Source organism: Lacerta agilis, chromosome 4 (genome assembly GCF_009819535.1).
Source record: "Lacerta agilis isolate rLacAgi1 chromosome 4, rLacAgi1.pri, whole genome shotgun sequence".
NCBI lineage: Eukaryota > Metazoa > Chordata > Lepidosauria > Squamata > Lacertidae > Lacerta > Lacerta agilis.
In genome coordinates, this window is record NC_046315.1 from 53,294,229 (window position 1) to 53,320,371 (window position 26,143).

The window sequence follows — 26,143 nt, forward strand, 5'->3', positions numbered from 1 at the left end:
GCAAATGCTGACCTGAATCATAAGGAAGGTAGAGACTGGGAGATGTAGTTATATCAAGGGGAGGCTATAAAGAAGATCCCCAATATATTTTGCCCAGATCTGCTAAACACATCTATCCGGGGGTGGGAGGAAGGGGGGAACATCTCAGTCTCTGAGATACTGACTAAAAGGCATGCATTAGAGAAGGAAGGAAAAGGACAATTTAAATGAAGAGGGAAAGAGCCCTTTGGCCTGGTGAGATTTAGAAAGTTACAAACTGCCTGTAGTCTTCCAGACTTCAACATGAGCTTTATGGATATTTTACTGATCTCTAACTAATGAACAGAAGGGGTCAGATATACAATGTGTCTCAATGAGATTTCTCTTGTGTGTTGTTTTATTTTTAAGTGGAAGCATGTGTTGGAAGATTAAGCAGCATCCCTTTAATCTCTGATTGTCCAGCTCCCCCTACTGTAATTACAGATTGTCAGACAGAAATGGCAACAGATGTTCAGTGTCTAAGCTAAGAATTATATACTTAGTCAATATCCCAGTGATTCAACACACTGATTGGGAGAACAGAAGTTTACATTTATGTTGGATGGCAAAATGAAAGCATTTGTGAGCTGGTGCTGAATATGAGTGTAATCTTAATTGCTAACTGTTAATGAACAGAGAATGGCACAGTCTGTATGGTAATTGCACTGTACTTAAATAAGATAATTTGCCTGCTTATTTTTTTTTTTTTAAAAAAACCCTTTTCAGGGTAGTTTACCTTTCTGAGTGGGCTTTTAAATATCTTTTCAAATTGCATCTTTTCATGTTTTGTTGCACACCCTTTGGTCTGGCTAATTAGGGTGGGGGGATGAACAGATAACACTCAACCCCATCCCGACAGATGATGTTTCTTGGCTTGGTCAGAAGATTGCTGTTTCTTAGGGGATTTTCTTTTCCTCACTATGATTCTGTTCCTTCTCTTGGTCTTAAAGACAGGGATATTTAGATTAGAGATAAAGCTCAGCCTAAAAAAGTGGGTCAGTGCCAGATCATTTTTTTAAAAAAAAACACCAACAACAACAACAACCCAGTGTCATCCATTTTAGTCTAGGTCATCCCTAGTTATAGAGAACTAGGTCCAATACTCTTTCTGCTGCATCAAAACCCCCAAAACATTCTTATTAGACCAACCAACATGATTTTCCATCCCATATGTGTTGCAGAGATTGATCTGTAGGTTGGCACTATACAGGTGTTGCACCCAGAGAAAACGAGAACATTCTGGCAGAGCTGAACGTGTGTGTGTTTGTGCCAGGCAAAGGAGAAAGCACAGAGAGAAATTCAGGAAGTGTTAGAGCCTAACCTAGCAGTGGAAAACCTTAGAGCAGAGGTAAGCAAACTTTTTCAGCCGTAGGCCGGTCTACCGTCCCTCAGACCATGGGGGGGGGGCTGGACTATATTTTGGAAGGGAAAAAAATGAACGAATTCCTATGCCCCACAAATAACCCAGAGAAGCATTTTAAATAAAAGGGCACATTCTACTCATGTAAAAACACGCTGATTCCTGGACCGCTGGTGGGCCGGATTGAGAAGGTGATTGGCCCACATCTGGCCCACTGGCCTTAGGTTGCCTACCCCTGCCTTAGAGGAACCCAGCCGCAGCTGGTATGGCCAGTGATCAGGGATGGTGGGAGTTGTAGTCAGACAACATGAGGAGGGCCATAGGTTCCCCACTGCTGGCCAAAGCACTTTTGGGAGAGACAACAGAGTTGAGGGAAGAAAATAAGGGTACTCCAACATGGAACCATGGTTTGGAAACTGGCTAGGCTGAACTCTGAAAGAAGGAGGGAAAAGCCAGGTGCTCAGTAGGTTTAGTGAGCTAATATAATATATAAGCATAACAAGATGGGCCTGCTGGATCGGACCAGAGACCCATCTAGATCAGCATCCTGTTCTCGTAGTGACCAACCAGATGTCTGTTGAAAGGAGGCCCTGAGTCCAGCTGCGCTCTCCCTGCTTGTGTTTCCCAGGTAGGGCTTGGGGATAAATTCAGTTCAATTCACAATTGAAGCCAAACTTACCTGACTCGCCCTTTCTTAAACAATAATGTATGAACCAAAACACAGTTACCTTCCAAAATTCAAATTTTGCAATGCAGTTCTCTAGTCACATAGTGTGTACAAAAATGCATATACTAGGGTAAAATATGCATATGAATGTACATATTAATGAAAATAACATACAAAGATGCACTATATTAGGAAAAATTGCTTTGCAAAAATATGTGTATTAAGGGAAAATGCTGAATAATTTTCATGAGGACTTTAAAAAATAATAATAATAAAATAATGTGGAAATGTGGAAAACTGAACTGAAGATTAGAAAAATGATCCCATGTTTATTTTTCCCTTTTCCTTTTCTTCGCAACTAGTATTCCAAATTTAGAGATATATTGCTGAATGGTATGTGGAAGTGCTCCTCCAATTCTAGAAACAAATCACAACAGGCGCAGAAGGAAGCCATCTTAGCTTAAAGTTAAGTGCCCATGAGTTTCCTTGTGGTGCCATCAAGCTGGCTTTGCATATCAGGGGCATTAACCCAGAGCTCTTCCAGTATCTGGGAACTTTCCCATTAAATATTATAAGGAACTTCTTAAATAAGCATTTTGCTATGTGGGCTTTTAACTTTTATTGTGCCATTACGAATGTGAAAGCAGAAAAGAATTGCTTCTTGCCAGATGTTATGTTAAAGGCTTTGCAGAGAGCTGCGTTTGGCAAGGGAGCATTGATGATACATTTTAAAGTAACCACACAGCTGCAAGTGGGACTGCTTCATAGCATTACTCTTCTATGGAGCTGTTGGTGTACAGTATTTACTTACAGCTTTATAAAAATTAGTAAATGCCATGTTACTTTGGGGAGAGTGTTGGCTTAAAGTAGGCCTGTATGCACAATTCACTACGGGGTTCTTCTTGTTGTACACACACCATCATAGCATTTCCTCAGTGCCATGTGTTGCTTTACCTGCTTTGGGTCTGTGGTGATAGTGCTTGCATGTAATTTTCCTCCTTGCAATCATATGTCCCCTGCAGCCAAGCAGAGTGGTTTGGTTACTGGGCAAATATTATCCTGACATGGAAGCACATGCTGAGGAGGGCCCATTGTCTCAATCATCCACGATTCAGCATGCCTAGAAAGCTCCAAAGCACAAGCCCAGGTAGGATTCAAGATCCCTGTTGCAGAAGAGCTGATATTTACACATTTTGTTTGAGTTTCAATCTCTGCGTTTACTACTACTAATCTCTTCCATTTTCCTTGCATGGAAAAGGCCTGCTTATATGAGCAGAGTGATATGTGAGCCAGGAGTTCAGACAATACTACTGCTATAATTCCTCCTCTCCCTCCCCCCCACCTAAAAAAAAAATTCCCCTTCCTGGTCCAGGATCTTGCTGCAGATACACAAAGCCTCACATGTTAGAGTCCTCAAACAAAGGGTTAAGCATGACATTGCTTAGCAGGGAAAGGCTGTGGTTCAGTAGTAGAACATCTGGTTTGCATACAGATGGCCCCAGGTTCAATCCCTGCCATCTCCTGGAAGGGCTGGGAAAGACTCCTTGCTCCCTGAACTCTGGAGAGCCACTGCCAGTCATTGTAGAAATACTGAGCTAGACTCAGTATAAGGCAGTGGCCTTCTGTCTTTCTGTGCTTCCTATGAGGGCAAACATGAAATAAATCAACACAGGACAGATCACATATGAGCAGTAGCAGAATCCTTCTATACATAGAAGTTGGCCAGCTAGGGTGTGCCATGTCAGTGCCAAGAGAGGCAGGCAGGCAGGATAGTAGGTAGGCCAGGCATCGTATCCAATCTAGGAGCCTGACATTCTGCCTGTCTCCACACCAGAACAGTGCCTGCTATGTTTTGGGCTTCTGTTCCTTCACTTTCCCTCTTCTTCTCCTTCCCTCTCCTTCCAGCTTCTTCAGAGCCTCCAAGACTACATTCAAGGTCTATGATATGGGTCGGCAACTTCAGGGCTAGGGAGTTAAATTTGGCCCTGCAATTCTTTCTATCTGGCCCTTGGGCCTGGCTCCAGGTCACAATCCCACACTGGCCCTTCTTCATGCCCTAAATGTTTTTGCTTGGATAGAATGTATCTCTGAATTCTGATAATGTCCATTTCTTGCCTTGATGGAGGATATTGTTTATGTATAGAAAGCAATCTGCACAAAGGCAACGTTGACATTCTTTGCTCCTCCTACACTTGACCCTGGCCCTGCCCACCACTACCATGTAGTGATGCATCCAAGAGTACTAAAGGAACTTGCGGGTGTGATTTCAGATCCTTTGTCTATTTTCTTTTAGAATTCTTGGAGAACAGGTGAGGTCCCTACAGACTGGAGGCGGGCAAATGTTGTCCCCATCTTCAGAAAGGGGGGAAAGGAAGACTCGGGTAACTACCGACTGGTGAGCTTAACATCGATACCAGGAAAGGTCCTAGAACAGATAATTCAACAGTCGGTCTGTTTAGAAAAGAATGTGGTGATTACTAAGACTCAGTATGGGTTTCTCAAAAATAAGTCATGCCAGACCAATCTGATTTCTTTTTTTTTGATGAACTTACAAACTTGGTGGATCAGGAAAATGATGTGGACATAGTATATCTTGATTTCAGTAAGGTTTTTGGCAAAGTCCTCCAAGATATTCTAGCAAGTAAGCTGGTAAAATGTGGGTTGAACGAGGTAACTGTTGTGTGGGTTTGTAGCTGGTTGACTGACTGAACTCATAATGGTTCCTCGTTATCCTGGGGAAAAGTGGCAAGTGGGGTGCTGCAGGGTTCTGTCCTGGGCCCTGGGATGAAGGAATTGAAGGGATGCTCCTCAAATCTGCAGATGACACCAAACTAGAAGGGGTAGCTAATGTCACAGAAGACAGAATCAGAATTCAAAATGACCTTAACAAATTGGAGAACTGGACGGAAGCTAACAAAATGTAAGGTTCGGCACTTAGGCAGGAAGAACCAGGTGCACAAATATAGGATGGGAGACATCTGGCTTACTAGCTGTGCATTTGAAATGGATCTAGGGGTCTTGGTGGACCACGAGCTTAACATGAGTAAACAGTGTGATGCAGCAGCAAAAAAAGCTAATGCTATTCTAGGCTGCATCAACGAAAGTATAATGTCCAGATCAAGGGAAGTAATAGTACCAGGCTATTCTGCCTTAGTCAGACCACACTTGGAATACTGTGTCCAATTCAGGGCACCACAATTTAAGAAGGATGTTGACAAGCTGGAACGTGTGCAGAGGAGGGCAACCAAGATGATCAAGGGTCTGGAAACTAAGCCTTATGAGGAGTGCTTGAAGGAGCTGGGTATGTTTAGCCTGGAAAAGAGGAGACTGAGAGGAGATATGATCGCCATCTTCAAATATCTTAAGGGCTGTAACATGGAGGTGAAACATGCTTGTTTTCTCCTACTCTGGAGGGTAAGACTCGAATCAATGGCTTCAAGTTGCAAGAAAGGAGATTCCAACTAAACATTTGGAAAAAACTTTCTGACAGTAAGAGCTGTTCATCAGTGGAACAGACTCCCACAAGAGGTGGTGGACTCTCCTTCCTTGGAGGTTTTTAAGCAGAGGTTGGATGGCCATCTGTCATGGATGCTTTAGTTGAGATTCCTGCATTGCAGGGGGTTGGACTAGATGACCCTTGGGTCTCTTCCAACTCTAGGATTCTATGACTCTATGTGATTTAGAAGGGAAGGCAGCTGTCAGGCTGAAAATGATTCCCCCACCTTACTCCAGCGGAGTCCTCACAAGTGGTGTCTCATCTAGCAGATGCAAGGAGACTAATGAAGAGAGCTCAGGGGCTTAGTTGCGGTAGCTGCTTGAAAATTATCTTTTCAGTCGCAATGACTGCCTCACCCCCGTCTACATAAAGAACTGAAAAAGCCTCTTTAGCCAATTCGTCATTAAATGAAAAGTGTGTCTGCATGGAGATCTCAGCCCTTATGCAAAGCAATGCACAGCATGTACCGCTGAAAATGTATTCAGCATCACAAATTCTCCCACTGGATCTGAATGCTGAAGTAATTATTTTGCAGTTTGGTCTGCCAAAAGATTTACTTCTCCTGGAAAAGTGTTTAGCAAATGTTGTGAGGATCAAAGGAGCAAACATTTTCATGACAAAAGGGAATTTATACTCCAGACTACACTAGACAGTGATTAGTGAGTCACACACAAGAAGTGTCTTGTTTTCATCTTTCAGGCCTTGTCGCATTTAACTAAATGCTAATTCCTCAACTAGTAGCTTCACATCGTTCACTGTGACTGCCTGAACTGCTCACCTTTTATCTGCTAATAACCATTCTGTTATGCTGAAGGGTTGTTGTTGTTATTATTATTATCAAGGTGTGTGTGTCATTAGCCACCTAAGTGACTCTGTCAAGTATATGTTGAGTGTGCATGAGTGTGTGGATGTCTGCTGAGGATTTTTTTAAAAAGTTTGTAATGTGATCAAGTTCTGATGGGGGTCTGATGTGGGGAAAGCAGAAGTAACTTGGCTCAGGAATAGTGTGTCAAAAGCAGATGAAGTGGTGAGGCTCAGTATCAAAGAAATGGATGGTATGGAGGATCATGACAATCCTGCATTCTCAGAATTCCGGTGCATAAAATCCTTGTTTTTGTTTTTTGCTGGAATAACTCAGAACAAATGAGTAGGGAAGTAGGTCTAAGAAAGCTGCTAATGTTCAAGAGACTGAGTGTACAATAGTAAAGGTAAAGGGACCCCTGACCATTAGGTTCAGTCATGTTCAACTCTGGGGTTGCGGCGCTCATCTCATGTTACTAATTGAGGGAGCCGGCGTACAGCTTCTGGGTCATGTGGCCAGCATGACAAAGCCGCTTCTGGCAATCAGACCAGCACACAGAAATGCCGTTTACCTTCCCACCGGAGCGGTACCTATTTATCTACTTGCACTTTGGTGTGCTTTCGAACTGCTAGGTGGGCAGGAACTGGGACCGAGCAATGGGAGCTCACCCCGTTGCGGGGATTCGAACCGCCGACCTTCTGATCAGCAAGCCCTAGGCTCTGTGGATTAACCCACAGAGCCACCCGCATCCCTTGAGTGTACAATACTATCCTCCAAAAAGAGGTGTTCAGCATTACAGCAGGTATCAGGAAGAGTTCATAGCTCAGTGGTAGAGCACATACTTTATACAGTGGTACCTCTAGTTATGAACTTAATTCGTTCCGGAGGTCCTTTCTTAACCTGAAACTGTTCTTAACTAGAGGCATGCTTTCACTAATGGGGCCTCTTGCTGCTGCTGCGCTGCCAGTACACGATTTCCGTTCTCATCCTGGAGCAAAGTTCTCAACTTGAGGTAACTCTTCCAGGTTAGCGGAGTTTGTAACCTTAGGCGTTTGTAACTCAAGGTACCACTGTATGTAGAAAGTGTCACGTTTCAGTTCAGCTGTCTCCAGTTAAAAGGATTGTTAAAAGAGTCAGGTGATAGGAAGGGCCTCTGCCTCAGGCCTTGGAGAGCTGGGATAGAAGAGGACTAGATGAACCAATGGTTTGGCCTGGTATAAAGTAGCTTCCTGTGTTGGCAAAACAACATGTAATGGGCTTGCCATTTCTTCCTGAAAAACCTAAACCAATGAATGGCCTGTCCTGTAACAATATTCTAGTCCGACCTGCACTAAGTCAGTTTCACAGCCCAGATATGATTCTAGGGTGACACTCAGGCAGTTCAGGACACCGGAAGAAGCTTGTGAAAAACTACTGACCAAAGGAGGGTTGAGGTGGATTTGTGAGATTTGGATTAGCTTGAAGAGCAAAGCTTTCTAATGTTGGATATTTCTTGTGTGGGTTGGGTGTGGTTAATGTCCTGGTCCATGCCAATGCCCATCACAAAAAGAAGGTAATGGTCCAAGCAAAGTTGATACCAGTAATTTTGGGGTTCTGGAACAGATGGCAAGGCAAATCAGGACCTTGGATAAGGACCAAGCTGCTGTTTCAGGACCATGGTTAGTCGTCCTGCAGCTGAAGCAGAAAATGCAAGCAGTGCCTTGCCATCATCTGCAGAACTTTATTGTCTGGGCTTAGTAGTCAAGATTATCTTAGAAATGCCTATGGCGCTTTTTGCTATCGCCGTCGTAGAGAGCGCATGTCAAGAAGCCCAAAAATGTGCTACGTTGCAGCTTGGGGGCAATGATTCCCAAGCTCAAAAGACTTAAAGAAAATTATTGACAGTGTAGGCATTGAGACAGACAATGAACATGTGAATAAGGTCATTAGTGAGCTCAATGGGAAAAACATTGAAGATGTCATCTCCCAAGGTAACAGCAAGCTTGCCAGCATGCCAATTGGTGGGGCTGTAGCAGTTTCTGCTGGAGGTTCTGCTGCTCCTGCTGCAGGTGCTGCACCAGCAGCTGCTGAGGAGAAGAAAGAAGAGTCTGAAGAATCTGAGGATGATATGGGATTTGGGCTGCTCAATTAAACTTTTGTTGTGGGCTAATCTATAATAAAACTTGGTTAAAATATTTTTAAAAAGAGAAATGCCTATGGCATATAAATGCCTTAAATAAGAAAGGAAATAAGACGGAAGCCCCACCTCCTGAATGATGTGTCTGGCCTTTTTCTGCAGGCATTTGCTTTCATTAGGCAGTAGGACTTCAAGCTGTGTAGGATGCTATGGAGAAAGCTCCTCAAGGCTCTCCCAATTCTTCAAGGAGTCTGTGGTTCAGTCATCAGAATCCAGTGGCAGAGGTGTCTCCTCAGCATTCAAGGGATGAGATGCAGGCTCCAGTGCTGCTGGATTCATATGGGCAGGACTAGGGACTGAGTCCATCTTCTTCTGAGGGCTCCTGTTGTACAAGGACCCACCACCTGAAAACTCTTGGTTTGGCACCATGACACATTTGTATTTATGCAAGTGAAGACTATGGATAGGGCTTGTGGAATGAGATACTGCATGTCACTTATTTAGGAGGCCAAAGCAGTAAGTGATGAATTCAACTCCCTTTGACAATGAAAGTATAATACTCCCTAATTCTCCTTCCCACTCTTCCATCTGCCACCTCCAGTAATTTAAATCCTTCCAAAGGAGACCAAAGCCGTACTGGTAGGGGAAAGCCGCATTAACTAGAGAACCTGTGAAACAAGCAAATGGTAACTTAACTGTCAAACCTTAACAACGTGATGGGATTTGTGCAGTGCTTCAAAGTCCAAAACATTGTACATGGCGTTCTGAAGCTTTGTATGTTTCTACTGTGCAACACAGAGCTGCTCTAGCCTGCTTTGAATTCATCTAAAAAATTTTTAATGGTTGCCTTTTTTAAAATTGCATCAACACACAAGATAAGAAAGCCAGTGGTTTAATCATGCTGCAACTGACACATCTGCAAGATATGGGACACACATCTTTGTTATTAGACACTGTGTGGGTGAACATAAATACCATCCAGGCCATACATATTTCTGCTCTGGCCAACAGAGTTCAGTGCTTGAGGTGGCATTGTAGTCATTGCGGCCAGTTGGGTGGGATGTCAATCAAAGAATTGTTCACTGCATTTGACATTGACAAGTGTTATCCCTGCACAAGTCAGTTGAGAAATCTTCATGGAGGAAGACTACAAAGTGGCAATGAAAAAGGTTATAGAGAATGGATCTTGGTGCAATGGATGCTTTGGGATACTACAGCTTTCTGTTGATCGTGGAAGGCCATGGCAAAGAGGCAGGATACAACATTCCTATCATCATCACCAATCATTATCATTAAATTTATATACCGTCTTTCCTCCCAAAGGAGCCCAGAGTGGAAAACAACAAGCCATAAAACAATAAAAACATATTTTAAATTATTCCAAGACAGATCTAAACTGGGAGGCATAGCTAATGCCACAGAAGACAGAATCAGGATTCAAGATGACTTTTAACAAGTTGGAGTACCAGGCCAAAGCTAACAACTTGAATTTCAGTAGGAACAAATGTCAGGTTCTACACTTAGGCAGGAAGAACCAGCTGCACAAATCCAAGAGCACCAAATCCACATTCATCACACAGCTTACATTTTGTGAGTATATATGATTGAATCATTTCCACAAGACAGTGATAATCTGGAAGCAGCCCCAGAAATCATTTTCTTCAGTTTATGACATACAACAGAAAGCAAGATACAGGCCTATTGAGAAATGTGCATTAAAACAACAAAAAGCAAATTACCAATGAACTAAAACCAGCATTCTGCTGAGTGCCACCTAAATCATGTCCTTTTATATCCCACTTCCCCCAGAACTTTTAATACTGCTTCATTATGTGCTCAGCTACAAATGTTAAGCTTAAAGACAGATGAACAAAGTAGATTTAATGAGCTTAAACTTAATGTGTGGCAGAAGTGGCTTCATCATGGATGATGGTGTAAGCTTCTAACATTTCTTGAACAGTAGACCAACGCATTAAAATGTGGTAAGCAGACTTGGCAAAACACTTGTGTCCCATGATGCACTCTGTTGTGTCAGGCAATTTGTGTGTGCATTTGGTTGTCTGCAATGCTGGGTTCACCACCAGGAGAGTAATGTAAAGGATACACAGAATCTGTCTCTAACGCCAAAGTGCCAAAGGAAAATAAGCAGTGGTTTTATTTACCGGTACTTCTTTATTTTAGACCATAAAATCCAGCTTTTCCACTCCAGAAGAATCATTCAAAGTGGCTAACAAAGTATAAAAACAGAGAGAGAAATAACAGCAATAATCGCAGCATTAAAACAATTACCAAAACCAAACAAAATAATAGCAGCCTGGGAGGGGTGGGGGGATGAGTCTAGGGAACCAGGGATAGTAGTACATAAATTAAGGAGTAATGAATAAACATCAGCAGAAGGGAAACAACACTTACCTGCAGCCCCTTCTACCATCTGAAAATCTGCTCTGCAGAGTTGGGGACCCTCTGGATTAAAACGAGAGAGAATGCAAGAGGCTACAGGTGAAGGGCAATTTGGCAACAAAAAATAAAATAAAATGGCAGAATCCTCCATTAAATATTGGTCTTGCCTCCCATTTGCTAGCACCTAGGTATTGTCAACAGAAGATTTCAGAAGCTGATGCCTATGTTATCACCTCCAGCATGAATAGGTTGTTTTATCCTATGGGGTCCATGGGGTCATGAAGAGTCGGACACGACTAAATGACTAAACAACACACACACACACACACACACACACACACACACACACGTATATATATGTATATATATGTATGTATATGTATGTATGCAAATGTATATGGAAGCAGACGTAGGATGAAAAAGTGTTGGGAAACTATTGTTGGACTACAAGTCCCATCATGGCTCAGTTGGTTAGAACATGGTGCTGATAACAAGGTCACAGGTTCAATCCCCCTACGGTACAGCTGCATGTTCCTGCATTGCAGGGAACTGGACTAGATGATCTTCAGGGTCTGTGAATTGGATGTAGTTATTGGATTTTTAAACAAAATTTTAAAAAATCCTTCCAGTAGCACCTTAGAGACCAATTAAGTTTGTTATTGATAGTAACTTTCGTGTGCATGCACACTTCTTCAGAAACCATTCTTCCCTGGTTCCCTAGACTGTGAATTGGAATAATTTTGTGAATTATTTCTATGAATTATTTTTATCCCTGAGAACTGGTCATGCTGGCTGAGAGTGATGGGAGTTGAACAAGTACAGTGACATCAGGAAAACCAAAGGGTTCCCATCACTAAGTTATACCAATTGAAACTGGTTTAGTTTGAAAGTGTAGACATGCACTTAAGCCTTACATCTAGGCTAAAACTGGTTTCATGATCAATATTAGTTATGATAAGAGTTATCTGTGAGGCCGCCTTTTTACTGCACCTACTTCTGAAAGACGTTACGACATGCTCTGAGCTTTAGAAAGAGCCTAAGTTGCTAGGTATTACATATTGCTTAGTATTAGATATATCTTCCTGGTCAACCAGTTCAGAACACCAGTACTCTAGTCTAAGGAGTATTTTGCTGGCACCGATTCTCAATATAGCTTGTGCTTAGGGCATGAACTCTGTTCATTGCTATACCAAAGAGACTTTTGTGGTAATTCTGCTGTGAATGTTCACTTTGAACTGGTGAACCCTATATACACAATCACAAAGACTTCTTCTTTTGTATTATATGGGGCATTGACTTTGGTGTACATCTTAGGTAATGACCACCTGCAAAAAACACACACAAAACAAAACAAAACACCACCAGCCAACCAGATTTTGCATGAAAAGGCAAAACATATACAGCCTAATTATATTACATGCAAAATAGGTTGCACTGTACATAAAATCCTATTGATTTGTGCAGGGTTGTGTTCTGGGATAGCTCATATATGCAAAAATGTGTATACTTAAGCCACTCCCTTGGCACTGCCCCCATGCAACCATCTTTACCTTCTGGAGCTCCAACGCCAGGCAGGTCTTAACCTTTGCCCCCAAGAACGGCAGAGGGCTTTTAAGGTCCCCACCTTCCTTATTTAGATCTGGGGTGTTCTCTCACAGGTTCTGGGAGGCTCCCGCAAGATCTCACAATGCAGAGAGCTTAAAAGCTCTTTTTGCACATGGTTTTCCTGGAAATGTGTATATTAGACATGTGTATATTGGACATGTGTATGAATTTTTGAGTGAGCTGTTTTCTTTTCAAATGGCAAGCTTGTGCAGAATTGGGATGAACTGAATTTGAGGCTGGAAAATGAAAGAAGCAGAAATTGACTGGTTTTCTCATTGCAATGGCCATTCCTGTCGTGCAGCAGAGTTAAGCAACTTGCTTCCTGGGCCATCATGAAAGGGGGAATATGTGACGGCTGGAATTGGTGTCTGAGTAGTAATGCAAGATTTTGGAATCATGTTTAGCTGATCATGGGCCATCGTGGCTGGAGCTGCTGGGAGTTGGAAACCAACAACATCTGGAGTGTCATAGGCATTTGGGCATCTGAGTTCTGCTTCAGGTAGCAAAACAGCCTGCCCTAATGCTGGCTATATGACTGTTTCTGTGGTATTTAAAAATGAGAAGTATTCCATCAATTAATCTGTGTTTGGCCTGAAATATCAATAGATACCAAGTGTTAAGCACCGTGGTTTTATCGCTGTTGCTTTAGCAGTGGTTTAGCTGTTATTGAGGTTATTTAAGGAGATGAAAGGCTTTCTGCCTGTGTCAGCAAATGCACCTTGGCTTCTTTAATAATAAATAAATAACCTGCCAGAAAATATTGGCTGGAGAAATCCAATCCTCCCGAAGCTACGTGAGGGGTGAGTTGGGAGGGGAGCAATGGAAAAGAAAGGGAGGGTGGAGATCACCATATTTCCCTTTTCCTTCTGATATAAAACATGCTGCACCACGGAAGAAGAAGAAAAACCCACATACAAAGCAAGTATATTTGTTTGTTTGTTTGCTTGCTTTTATATACAGCATATATACCCAACACGATAGCTCTCTGGAGAACGACAAGCAGCCTTCCATTAGCCAATTTGTGGCTTGGTTTCAAGATGCAAGGCTGTAGCACAGCGGGGCAAACTCAGTGTGAATGAAGTCAGAAGAATTACACCAGAGAGAAATTTCACCCCGTCATTCATACTGTTTCTTCAGTGTTTTCTGTTCATTTCCTCATTTTTTAAATTTTTTTAAAAAGTGCCCTGGGAATAATGAATTGCATTTGGATATGATGGCATATTACTTTCAAAAAATAAGTAGAAACGCAAGCATAGGATGTATTTCTTACCTTTGTCATGGGAATTCAGTGAAATAACAGAAATAGAAATGGAGAGAAATATTTGTATGATACCCACTGGCAGAGCTACTGTAGGAACCCTGCTCAATGCCTATTCATAGTGACCCTATTTGTCACGGCTAGGCCATAAAGCTGAGCGCCCTCTTTGCATACTCATATTCCTAAAAATCAACCTACCGTGTTTCTCCTAAAATAAGACACCGTCTTATATTTTTTTTCCCCTCAACAAAACACAGTATGGCTTATTTTCAGGGGATGTCTTATTTTAACCGCGTCGCATCGGTACACTGCATAGCCACGCCTCTCCAGGCTGTTTTAATGGGAGGTGCTGTGTCACTATGGCTTATTTTCAGGGAACGGCTAATATTTCGCAAATGCATAGAAATCCTGCTATGGCTTATTTTATGGCTATGTCTTATTTTCCTGTATTTCCTGTCTAACTTTCACATGTCCATTCTAAAGGCTGTTTCGTTCAGTTTCTGCATTTTGTAAAAAAAAAAAAACCACTGTAAAAAAAATTATAAGAACATGCAAATTTGCCTCATTAATCATTAATCCATTCAGCTCCATATTGCCTACACTGGCTTTGCAGCAGCTCTGCAGTGTTTCAGGTAGGGTCCTCTCCCAGCCATACCTGGAGATGCTGAGGACAGAACCAGTGCCAGATTTATGTATAAGCTAAACAAGCTATAGCTTAGGGTCCCACTCTCTTGGGGGCCCCCAAAAAAATTAAAGAGGAAAAAAACTGGATGTACATTTCCAAAATATAAGATAAAAAAACAGTTAAGTTATGTGCAAATGGCTTTAAATACCTATTAGGTCCATAAATTACCATATAGCATATGTTCAACATAAAAAAACAGCGACAATTTTTTGTTGACAAAGGACAGCTGGACATATATGGGGCCCCATTACCTTCAGTAGCTTAGGGCTTCATCAAACCTAAATCCAGCCCTGGACGGAACCTAGCACTTTCTGCATGAAAAGCAGACGCTGTTCCACTGAGCTAAGGCTCTTCTCCAATTCATTATTTTTCAATACAGTGGTACCTTGGTTCTCAAACGTAATCCGTTCTGGAAGTCCGTTCCAAAACCAAAGCGTTCCAAAACCAAGGCATGCTTTCCCATAGAAAGTTGCAAAATGGATCAATCCTTTCCAGACTTTTAAAAACAACCCCTAAAACAGCAACTTAACATGGATTTTACTATCTAACGAGACCATTGATCCATAAAATGAAAGCAATAATCAATGTACTGTACTATAAAATAAATAAGGCAGTATTGTAGATGATAAAAATTAAAATTATTTTTTTTCTTACCTGCACTGATGATAGTCATTGTTTAGATGGGGGCTTTTATCCATTTCCACAGTCACACAATCAATCAATCAATCAATCAGTAGCTGAACTCGGTTCCCCACAGTCACAAAAACAAATTAACTGAAAAAGCCTCAAAAACACAAACACAAAATAAATAGCAAAAACAAAAGCGCCAAACTTAATCCGTTCCGGAAGTCCATTTGGCTTCTGAAATGTTCGAAAACCAAGGCGCAGCTTCTGATTGGTGCAGGCGCCCCGGAAACAATAACTGACAGCCGCATCAGATGTTCGGCTTCCAAAAAATGTTTGAAAACTGGAACACTTACTTCTGGGTTTTCAGAGTTTGGGGACCAAGGCGTTTGAGAACCAAGGTGTTTGAGAACCAAGGTACCACTGTACATAACTTACAATATTTTGAGGGGGCCCTGCCTTTCCCCCCAGGTAGTACCATAGCTGTTATCAGCATCCAGGAGGCCTGGCTTTCACTGCAATCACCATGGACATATTCAAAAGGAGTTCACAAATGCCCCTTTTGAGCAAAGGGACAAGATGATGTGTAATCCCTTCTGGGGACATGACACATACATTGGCACTGAGATTTATCTTGAATTTGTTGTGTCTTCTGCAGCATCAGCTACTCCTCTCAGCATTCCCCTCTCAGTACGAGGGGAAATCAAGAGAAATGGATAGAGAGCAAGGTATTTAAAAGCCACATGCCAAGAAAGAAACACACACACACACACACACACACACACAAGCACTGCGTGATTAATTTTTGAGATCAAATTCTTCACTTGGTTCAGTGGAGTTATGTAAAAAGTATGTGGCCATGCAATTTTCCTTCACTTTAAGAGTGAAAAGTAATAGCATTTAAATGCAATCCTAGTTTCTGAGCATTTCTTAGGAGACAATCACTTTCTGTTTAGAATTATATTATACTGACATCTGGTGGACATGGGAATAATGGATTGAAAGGTTTGTGGGTTTAAAAACAAGAAGAGGCATTCAATGCATTCACTGAAGTTGTTCTACAGTAAATGCAGTGGGGTGTTTTTAGGGGAAAGAATGCTGCTGGTACTCACCATGAAGTTGTTACAGTACGTGCCACACTTTAAACATGGTGGGGGGGGGGAGAGAGAAAGGTGTCAGTACAGCATACCCTTGAGTACCCCCCCAGAAAAAAAGCACTGAATAATTGCATTCATTTAACATGTTCTCTAGTTTGGTTCTAAGAAGAAGAAAGTGGCACAGAATTTATGCAAGGAAAACCATTACCGAGCTATGGCAATGGTAATGACCACCATGATGAAGCACACTTGAAAGGCTTTATGCATTGAAACAGAACTGCTGCAGCATTTGTCCTCTGTGGCTGCAACCACATGAAAGCAGCAGCACCATGGCCCCCTTTTCAGGTGTTTTCCTCCATGCAATCATAATCATGCAGAGGAAGAGAATTGGGCAGCCCTGCTTCCACTGAACAACACCAGCTACATTTTGGGGAGCAGCCCCAAGTGCGAAAAATAATGCCTGATCTGATCTGTATTTGTAGGCTTCCTCCATGATGCAGAACCCTGAACATGCAAGTTCCCCTCTGAGATCTTGCCCCCAACATGTGGATGGCAGAGATGCAATGGGGCACGCTGGGATGTGATGGTGGAGTCAACGGGTGCTGCCCCACTCTCTCCCTCCATGTGATGTTGACTGTGTGGAAAACAACTCCTGAATGGTTCTAATGAGTTATATTAACTACATTTGATATACAACAATGTGTGTTAACAAATGGTACACTTGGATACTCAAAGAAGCTCCTGCAGTCTTTGGGAAACCCTAATTACTGAGAGCTTATAAAAACCGGTGCTAGTTCTGAAATTGCTTGGTGAGCTTCCCTAAGGAGACACTGGAGGGCAGGCAGAAATGCTTCTATGCACCTTCCAGGCAGTTGTCCATCACACTTTTGTTGACACAGGAGGACACTCTCTCAGGGGCGTCGTAGGGTGGGGGCGGTGGGGGCGGGCCGCCCCTGGTGCCGCCCCTAGGCGGGTGTGTGCAGTGCTGCTGCTCCCGGGGTGACGGAGGGAGCGGCGGCACGTCCCACCACTCCCATGCGCCGCCGCTCCCTCCGTCACCCCGGGAGCAGCAGCGCTGCACGGACGAGGCTCCCGAAGTGGCGGCCCGGCATACCCCAGGGGGTGGGGCGTCGCCGCGCGCGCGCGTCATGACGCACACGCAGCGATGCCCCGCCCCCGGGGATGCCGGGCCGCCGCTTTCCGGAGCCTCGGTGGGCGGCAAAGAGCCCCGAAGCCGCAGCCTGGCAGCCCTTTGCGCTATGGCTGTGGCTTCGGGGCTCTTTGTAGCCTGCCTATGCTCCCAAGCCCCCGCCCGGCATACCCCGGCGATGCCCCGCCCCCGGGGATGCCGGGCCGTCGCCGCGCGCGCGTGCGTCATGACGTCATGACGCACGCACGCGCCACGATGCCCCGCCCCCCAGGGGTGCCCCTTGGCTTCCCGCCCCGGGCAGCCGAGGGGCTAGGAACGCCCCTGCACTCTCTCCTATGCCTGTCAGAAGAAAGTCTCACTTCAATTCACTTATTCCCACATAAGTGTGCAGAGTAACCCCCTTTCCCTAACTCCCCTCCTCCCCCAGTTCTACAGCTGACTTTGCTTGTTTGTGTGGTTATTTTAAAAAATTGGCTAAACCATACATTTTTTTAAAAAAAAGTGTGTCTTGGATAGCAACCTAAGAGTGTGTTTATTCAGAAGTAAGATCCACTGAGTTTAATGCAGCTTACTCTCAAGTAAGTGTGCATAGGATTGTAGAGTAAGTTTAATGTTTAGTAACTGGGGGCCATAAAACAGGTTCTTTCCCAATGGCATTTACAAGGTTATGAAGCTACATGGCAATGAAGATGGGTGTGGGGAGAAGATTGAGTGTGCCACAAATAATGTCAAGTCTCCAGTACATTCTCCAAGTTTCTGAAAAGCCATCCTTGACTTTCAAAACTGTATGCCTTTCCTGAAAAATTCTGCATCCTTACCATTAAAATAGAAATGGAAATATTTAACCAATATGTAATATTTGGGGGCTTGGTTAATGTTTGTATAATCCAGCCAAGAGAATGACTTAACTTTTGGGTATCTCACTAAACATAGTACCCAATTTGGCTTTTATTGAGTTTGCAACCTAAAATCAATCCTTGGCTTTACTTGGGTGTTGTTGTTGTTTTGCTTCGCACCGTACCCTGTGTTTCTATCAGTGCTAGAGATAGCTGAGTTTTGCGCCTAGCAAAGATTAATCTCATAAAGTCTGCCTAGCAACTCCTGCGCTTCACCTTAAAAACTGCTACAAGTGGCAGACTTTGGGGCTTCAACTCCATGCTGAGTACTTCTTCTTTTTAACATCTAGCCTGAAGAAGAGTTCCAGAGAGGTCAAAGCCTTGCTCATTACTTTGTCACATTTGAATTGATCCTAATGATAGTTATTACCCTACCGCTGCTTTTGGATGCTGCCCCCACAATAGGCCAGAAAAGCATTTGGGCTGTTAAAGCAAGACTGCTGTTCTCTGTTCTCTGTGGGAGAAGTGCTGTGTTTACTAAACCATTTAGCTCTGACCTAGTTAGACATGAATTAAGAAGGTAATTGCCTAGGTGTGCACACTATTAAAGTATTTCTAGAAATATGTGCATATCATGGAGTGGAACATTTTTTCATTTTGTCTAGCACAGGGATAATACTGTGGCACCGACTGGGCTTGCTTGCTATTGTGTTTCAAGAGCTTCACTCTTCAGATCACTAAAACTGTCTGGCATTTCCTTTTGCGCTACCTTAGAGATGCAAAGACAAATGTCCCAGGGGCTAGCAAAGGTGTAAGATTTCACATCTTTTAAAAAGGCTGAATTATAATAAGATCATTTCTACCGACAATATCTTTTTAAAGCATGTTATTTGTCAGAATGTTTTACTGTGTTAAAAATACTTTATTCTCTTATTCCCAGAGTCCAGCAAAAAGGGAGGTGGCTCCTGTGCTCTACATCTTATGCAGAAACCGCCTTCTTGACTGCTGGACCCACTGTTGGCCTCATCCACTCAGTCCACCGGAGCCTTTCTTCGCATGCAGGGCATGTTCCTAACTTACAGAGGGTTTGAGATCCTCACCTGTTTAACCAGCCAGGTGAAGCCATTCCAAGAGTGTGGCCGCTGTCACATGTTGACAGCTTCTAGGAGCCACAGGTGAGAGCCGAGTGCAGGGGTGGACCAATGGTGAATGAACTATCCAGAAGGAAAATGTAGTGCCCCCCACCAGAGATACTGCCCCTCCTGGCATAGGATTGATTCCAAATCTCTTCCATTTTGTTCATCTTCGGGGTGAGGAACCCTATGGCCCTTCAGGCATCATTGGACTCCAGGTCCCACCAGTTCCAGCTACCATGGCCAAAGATTATGAGAGTTTTAGTCCAATAACAACTGGAGGGTCAGTTTCCCATTCCTGATATCTATACAAATCACAGCTTTATCATTCAACAAACTTGCAGTTTATACCAGACAAAACATTTCTACCACATATTCCCTTTCCTAACCTCCAAATAAAATAATGGCTATTTTGATTTAGAAATGGTAATCCTAATGCACCAAGAATTCTCTACAATAAGTGCTTTGGAGCTGACAGCCTCTGGTCAGTTAGGCTTCACAATATGTTACATTTCCTTATTAAACAGAAAGGGAAGCATTCACTATTTTCATGGCAGTGTCTGATTGAACTCATTTCATCTGCCCCCTGTAATTAACAGGATGGGTGGCCTTAGCTATTCATAAAAACTGCATTAAGTGAAGTGTTTTCAGGACTGCCTGTTTGGTGAGGTGAACACTCTACGGAAATGGAGGTATAGAGGGATGGATTTTAATGTGCAGTAGGAAGAAGTGATTATCATGCCTGACTCTTGTGCAATGAAAAACAAATGGTAAATTATATGCAGGCACACAACCTCAATCATTTGGTGTTGTGAAACAAGCCTTTCTCTCTCCCTCTCTCTCTTTCATGCATCCAATAGTTCACAAGGCAAAGCGGCTTGACTTCTCCTGAAGGTTCAACAAACATGAACAAAACTGCTTCTACGGAGGTAAAGAGCATATCCCAGTCCTCCATGTCTCCTGAATTTTGTGTTCCACATGGAGATACTTTACCTCCTGCAAAAAATACAGTATATATGAAACTTATACATGTGGTAGAAGAAGAAGAAGAGTTTGGATTTGATATCCAACTTTTCACTACCCGAAGGAGTCTCAAAGCGGCTAACATTCTCCTTTCCCTTCCTCCCCCACAACAAACACTCTGTGAGGTGAGTGGGGCTGAGAGACTTCAGAGAAGTGTGACTAGCCCAAGGTCACCCAGCAGCTGCATGTGGAGGAGCGGAGACACGAACCCGGTTCCCCAGATTACGAGTCTACCACTCTTAACCACTACACCACACTACAGTGATTGTAGACTCCAGAAGTGAGAACTGTAGGTAGGCAAAGCCAGCTCTTAATGTCTAGAAAAAGATATGTTGGAGTTCTAGTTTGTTTGGAAATACTGTCTTATAATTAACCAATAATCCCATCCCAATTTGTGGTGGTGACTATCAGTAGTTACTCCAGGAGTAGGGAACCTGTGGCCCTTCAGATGTTGTTGGACTCCAACTCCCATCAGCCCCAGCTAGCACAGCTAGAATTATGGGAGTTGGAGTCTACAAACATCTGGACAGCCTCTCCATTCCTGGATTAATCTGTAGCTTCCGCCTCCCTGGTTGTGATTAGAGCGACCTCCACCTTTCCCAGGGCTGTAAACGAAGGTGCAAACTAAGGTCTGAGAAAGATTAAGGAGAGTTCCAGGAGCCACGCAGTAGTAGTAAATGTCTGAAGAAAAACACCATAACTGCGGTGTTTCCAGCAGCTTATGAGAAATCCTGTGTGTAACTGGAAGCCTTAAATACTCTTACACAAACGTTGGTTCAATAACAAAGCATTTTACCACCCGAGGTGGAGCAGCAAATTGCGAAGCCCAGTCTAATTTTGGTCCTGGAGACAGAAACCTCCCACAAGCGCCTCTTCGCTGCCCTTGCAAGAAAATTGCAACCACTTTGTTAATTATTTAATTGTTCACCTGCTGCCCGTTCCTGACACCCAAAGTGAGCGGGCCGAGGCGACCCACTCACTCTCTAGTTAACGGTCGAGCCGGCCCTGCTTAAGAAAGACCAGCCGGCCTACCCCACCCCGAAACATGTTCTGGTCTCTCACTCTTCTCCCCTCCCGACTTGAACTCCCCCCACCCGCAAGGCCCTTCGGCGGGAGACCCGCGTTTCCCTCTGCAACGCGTTGATTGGCCGTGTGGAGGAGGTGCGGACGGAGCAGCCCCGGCGGCGGCGGGGAGGAGGGTTGTTTGCGGAGCTGGCCGCCCTTCTGGGGACTTTTCCTGCGAGCAATTTCCAATCCCGTCACATCCGCTGCTCGGCGAGGTTTGGGAAGTTACTTGGCAATTGTTTTCAGGATAGAAAAAAAAAGAAAAGAAAAAGAGGAGGAGGAGGCGGCGCGCCGCGGCGGGAGACTTTCTGAAGCGCCGCCTTCGCCAGAAGAAACTTTCTTTAAGAGCCAGGGGGTTGTCGAGGTTCGTCGAGGCAGGCATGCGGGGAAGAAGCGAAGTCGACCCCGGGAAGGCGAGATGACGCCGGGTCGTCGAGGCACCGCCGTCCCCTCACCTCTAAGCGGTCGTACTGAGGAGCCGCGTGTGCGCGGCTGGCCGCTCTCTTCCCCTTAATCGTCGCCGGGCGCCGGGATGGGCAGGTCGCTGGCGGCCGGGTGTCTCCTGCTCCTCGTGGCCGTGGCCGCCGGGCGAGGCCGGGCTCCCTTCAGCCTCCCGCTACGAGTGTCTCCGCCAAGCGCCCCCGACGGCTCCCTGGTCCCCGTGCCTGTGGCGCTGAAGCCGCGGGGCGGCAACGGGACCGGCGGGAGCCCGGAGCGCGAGCAAGAGGCGGCGGGCTTGGGCTTGGCTTCCGACCCCAGCGGCGCCGTCAACTTTATGGCCATGGTGGACAACCTGCAGGGCGACTCGGGACGCGGCTACTACCTCGAGCTGCTCCTCGGCACCCCACCGCAGAAGGTACGGGGGGACGGCGAGAGGGACGCAGGTGCCCGGAGCGGGGCGGGGAGAAGGCGGAGGCCGCGGGAACGCCACCCGGTTGTGGGTGGGTGCGGGTATGTCGGGCGCCCCTTGAGAAAGGAGCAGATAGGGATTGAACGCCTGTCAAAGGAGCTCGCTGCATCATCTAGGAGCGGGATTCCCTCTCCCCTCCTCTTGTCTCTGTCGGGGATTCCGATTCCTAAAGCAGCTGGCGGCGTTTTAGTCTGGATACCTTACGAGGAATTGCGCAACTATACCATAGGCTGTTGTGAGGAGCTTTGGGAGCTGCAGAAGAACATTAAAAGCCCCCCACCCTTTAGTCCAGGGATCTGTCCTCCAGATATTTTTGAACTGCAGCGCCCATACCTGAACATTGGCTATACTAGCTAAGGCGGGTAGGAGTTGGACGGCTTGAAGAATGAACTTCTTTCTGTTCCACCACCATTCCCTTATGTTGGCTGACCCCTTTCTCCTGCTATGGAAGAAGAGAGGGGGTTTTGTACAGGTTATGCATAACTTCAGTAAACTTCTATCAAGCCCTGCCCCCACCAGGTCCTTTTTCTTTCCCCCAACAAACAAATCTTAGATGCTTTCATCTTTGCTTGCAGGGAAAGAAAGTCCTTTGTACTCCTCAATATGTTGGTTTCCTTTTCCACCTGCAACTTTTCCTGCTCTCAGAAATTGTGTTTGATATTTGATTATTGGAACAAGCGCCATCCTCCAAATGCAACAGCACCATTAGATTTATGGATGGAGAACCTGTGGATGTTCTTGGACTGCAGCTCCCACCATCCCTGACTATTGGCCACGCTGGTTGGGGCTGATGGGAACTGGAGTCCAACAGTGTCTGGCAGACCACACATTCCTTATTCTTGATATAAAGGCATTTCAATACTGTGCAAATAAATGCACACCTTTTTCTTAGTTTTCAGGGTATCCCATTTGCCTAAGCCCTTCCATTCACCCAAAGCATGCCTTGAAAGCCATATGTATTTTCTTGTGTTATAAGGGTTGCGGGGAAGTGTTAAAATATATGGACTGTATACCTTAACTGTCGTTTGGAAGAAAAATTGAATCGAAACGTCTAAATTTCTCTTGTGGAATACCATGCTTCAATTAGCATTCATAACTAACAAGTACCTGACTTTTATGTGTGGCATAAAGCCAAGAAAAACCTGTATGTAGATAAGTGAGAGGGAAATTTGTTCTATAACTAATAAGAGGACTAAGCTGACTCGCCCCCTGCCTCAAGGACTATTTTTTAAAAGTCCCTTTTAAGCTGCATTTGTATAAGCAATTACACTCTGGGTTAATAACACTTTTGGGCCTTGGAAAACATTTGGAAAGCTAAGAAATTGTGGATACCACAAAATGTCCATTTCACAGAAGAAGCAGAAACTGATAATGAACAGAACCCAGCCCTCCCTCCAAAAAACAGGCAAACAAATCAAACACAGGCCAGAAAAGCAGCCCAAACGCACAACAAAACAACCCCCAAAAGAGCAAAGAATATTCAATTAAAAGAATGAAATGGTAACGATTGTCTCGATTGGTGCCAAGAAGGGTGCCTCAGGGTATTGTGTTGTCCATGTTGTCCATACTGTGTTGTCAGTATGTTGGGGACCCCATTGGTATGTTTTACACTTTATTTTTATTTTGATATACTTTGTATCCCTCTATGCATGAGTGTCTGCTTTGAGAGTCGGCTTCGTGGTTTGGGAAGCACTCTTGAGTATTTCAGAATAAGCCCAGCAGAAGAACTGAGTGTTCCTTTGTGTTATTTTACCCAAGTGCTACTCAGAGTAGACACATTAAAATTAGTGAGCCTAAGTTGGTCATGTCCTTTAACTTCAACGCTGAGAGAGTAGGATTTGCATTGAATGCCATCCCATGTTGTGAAAGGAGACTTGGTTGGTAATGTAATAAAACTGTATCGTTTGCCGTTGCCTAAATGTTGATCAAAAGTATCTTTCTGTAGCTCATTACTGTGGCCAGACTGCTTGTTATACTAAGTTCTCTTAGATACCTCCATTGGGGAGGAAAGCTAGAGTTTTATGACTTGGACTCTTGAAGTATGAGGAGGGCCTCCCCTGTTGACAGTATGTGTTTGTCCCTGACATTCTTTCTCTTTCCTCCCTCCCCCCCTCCCAATTTTTTTTACACATCTTAATCCTGTCTGTAGGCAGAATGTGGCCAACTCATATCCCATGCCGGTAAGTTGACTTGGAAGGGTTTTTTGAGGCCCATTTCAGTGAGTAGAACTCCACACAGATTTGAAGGCTGTTAACAAAATCCTTGTGCCTTGACTCTAGGCCAATGGGGCGAAACCCTCACTTAACACTATTTCTGACATAATATATGTGCGCTGCCATCTAGACACTGAATATTGTTGCATTTTGCAGGGCATTTTATTCCATGCAGTGCTTTCCTTGCCACCTTATTTCCATTTATCGACCTACACTCATTCTGAACACAAGGGGCACGAAGCATTTCTCCTATATTGGCAAGGGCAGTTAAACCTTTCTTTCTTGACTTTGAGAAGCTTGCAATTCTTAGAGTCCAGGAATCCTTGGTGTAGGACGCATGGAGTAAGATATCAGTGACATCTGCTTTATGCAAAATATCTCTTAACATGTTTACCCCTTTCCTGAAACCCCACAAACTTGTTTGACACATCAATGTACTATATTAGGTTCAGTGCATGTTCTGCTTTGACAACGATTTTTGTTTGCATGTGTTTGTGGCCAAGCCTGCTGATTTTACCTCCCCATTGTGTGTGGATGCTGCATAATCCTTATGTAATTCAAGGATCCATATTTGGAGAATGTGTTCACTATTTACTATATAGGATTAATATATAATGTGGAAGCATCAGTCGAAGCAGATTCTCAAAGTAGCTGTTGGAACACAATGCCATTTTAAAATGGTTTCCCTGATCACTGAAGCATTGTTTAGTTGCAAGCATCTATATGCCAAAGAGTTAATGGTGTGAAAGGTGGCGAGACTTGGAATTGGTTGTGTGGCCACAGTCAGAAGAAACCTGGTTTACTGCCTACCTATGAAAACAGATCGGAAATAGTAAGGAACTGACAGCTTTGAGCCGAAATGTATGTTTGACAACAACAGTTAAGTTATAATTCATCCAAATGTGAGTATGGGCTTGTGAGAATCTTGCCCAGACAGGAAGGACTCCTCTGAGCATGCCATATGTTGCTTTTCTCTGTGCCTTCTGGTGCCACTCATATCACTGTATGAGGAACTGACATGACTGCAAGGGGTGGGGGGAAGAGGTATACACAGTTTGAACATGAACAAACATTGTGCCTTCAGCACTTAAAATGCCACAGTTGCAGGAAATTTGGCAGAACTCTCAGATTCCTTGGGGAACACCACCATTGTTTCCCACCAACAAAACTTGATGGATCTCAGCCTAATCCATTTCCCCATTAAGGGTGGAAAAAGATATAATATTTTATAATAGCCTCAGGGGCCCTTATATTGGATTGGGTGAGGTGTTTAACCTTTTATGTGTGCCATTTTCCTGATAAAATTGACCCCTCCTAAAACAGCTATTGTTCCCAGTAACAGGAAAGTATGATACTATTGTCTCCATCCTTATGGTGCTAATAGCAGCTGGGGGGGGTGCAACTGTGGAAGGGTTAAATCACCCTTTACAGCGTGCTGCTCTGATAAAACCTAACTACCCATCTCTCTCCCCACCCCCAGCTTTAAAGGGAAGAAATTTGGGGAATCAATAGCAGATTTATTGTGCCACATCAAAAATAACATGTGATCTCACAGTTTAGGCTTTAACTTTAAACTGCTGTTTGGAAATGCATGATAAGTCCCATATTCTGCAGCTCTCTGATATTCTAGTTTTCATGTCTACACCAGAAAGTTAAACTGGCAGGAAATTTTTGCTTGTTCTCTG

General features: G+C 44.0%; 1 protein-coding gene across 1 annotated transcript in view; it reads left to right on the plus strand.

Annotated features, from left to right (window-relative positions):
* Positions 1 to 21,838: 21,838 nt before the first annotated feature.
* The window catches only part of BACE2 (beta-secretase 2), a 37,659-nt gene continuing 33,354 nt past the window's right edge, over positions 21,839 to 26,143 (plus strand). The window contains exon 1 of the mRNA XM_033147057.1: positions 21,839 to 22,191. Coding sequence (XP_033002948.1) covers positions 21,868 to 22,191 — 324 coding nt within the window. The 5' untranslated portion in view covers positions 21,839 to 21,867. The remainder of the gene's footprint in view (positions 22,192 to 26,143) is intronic.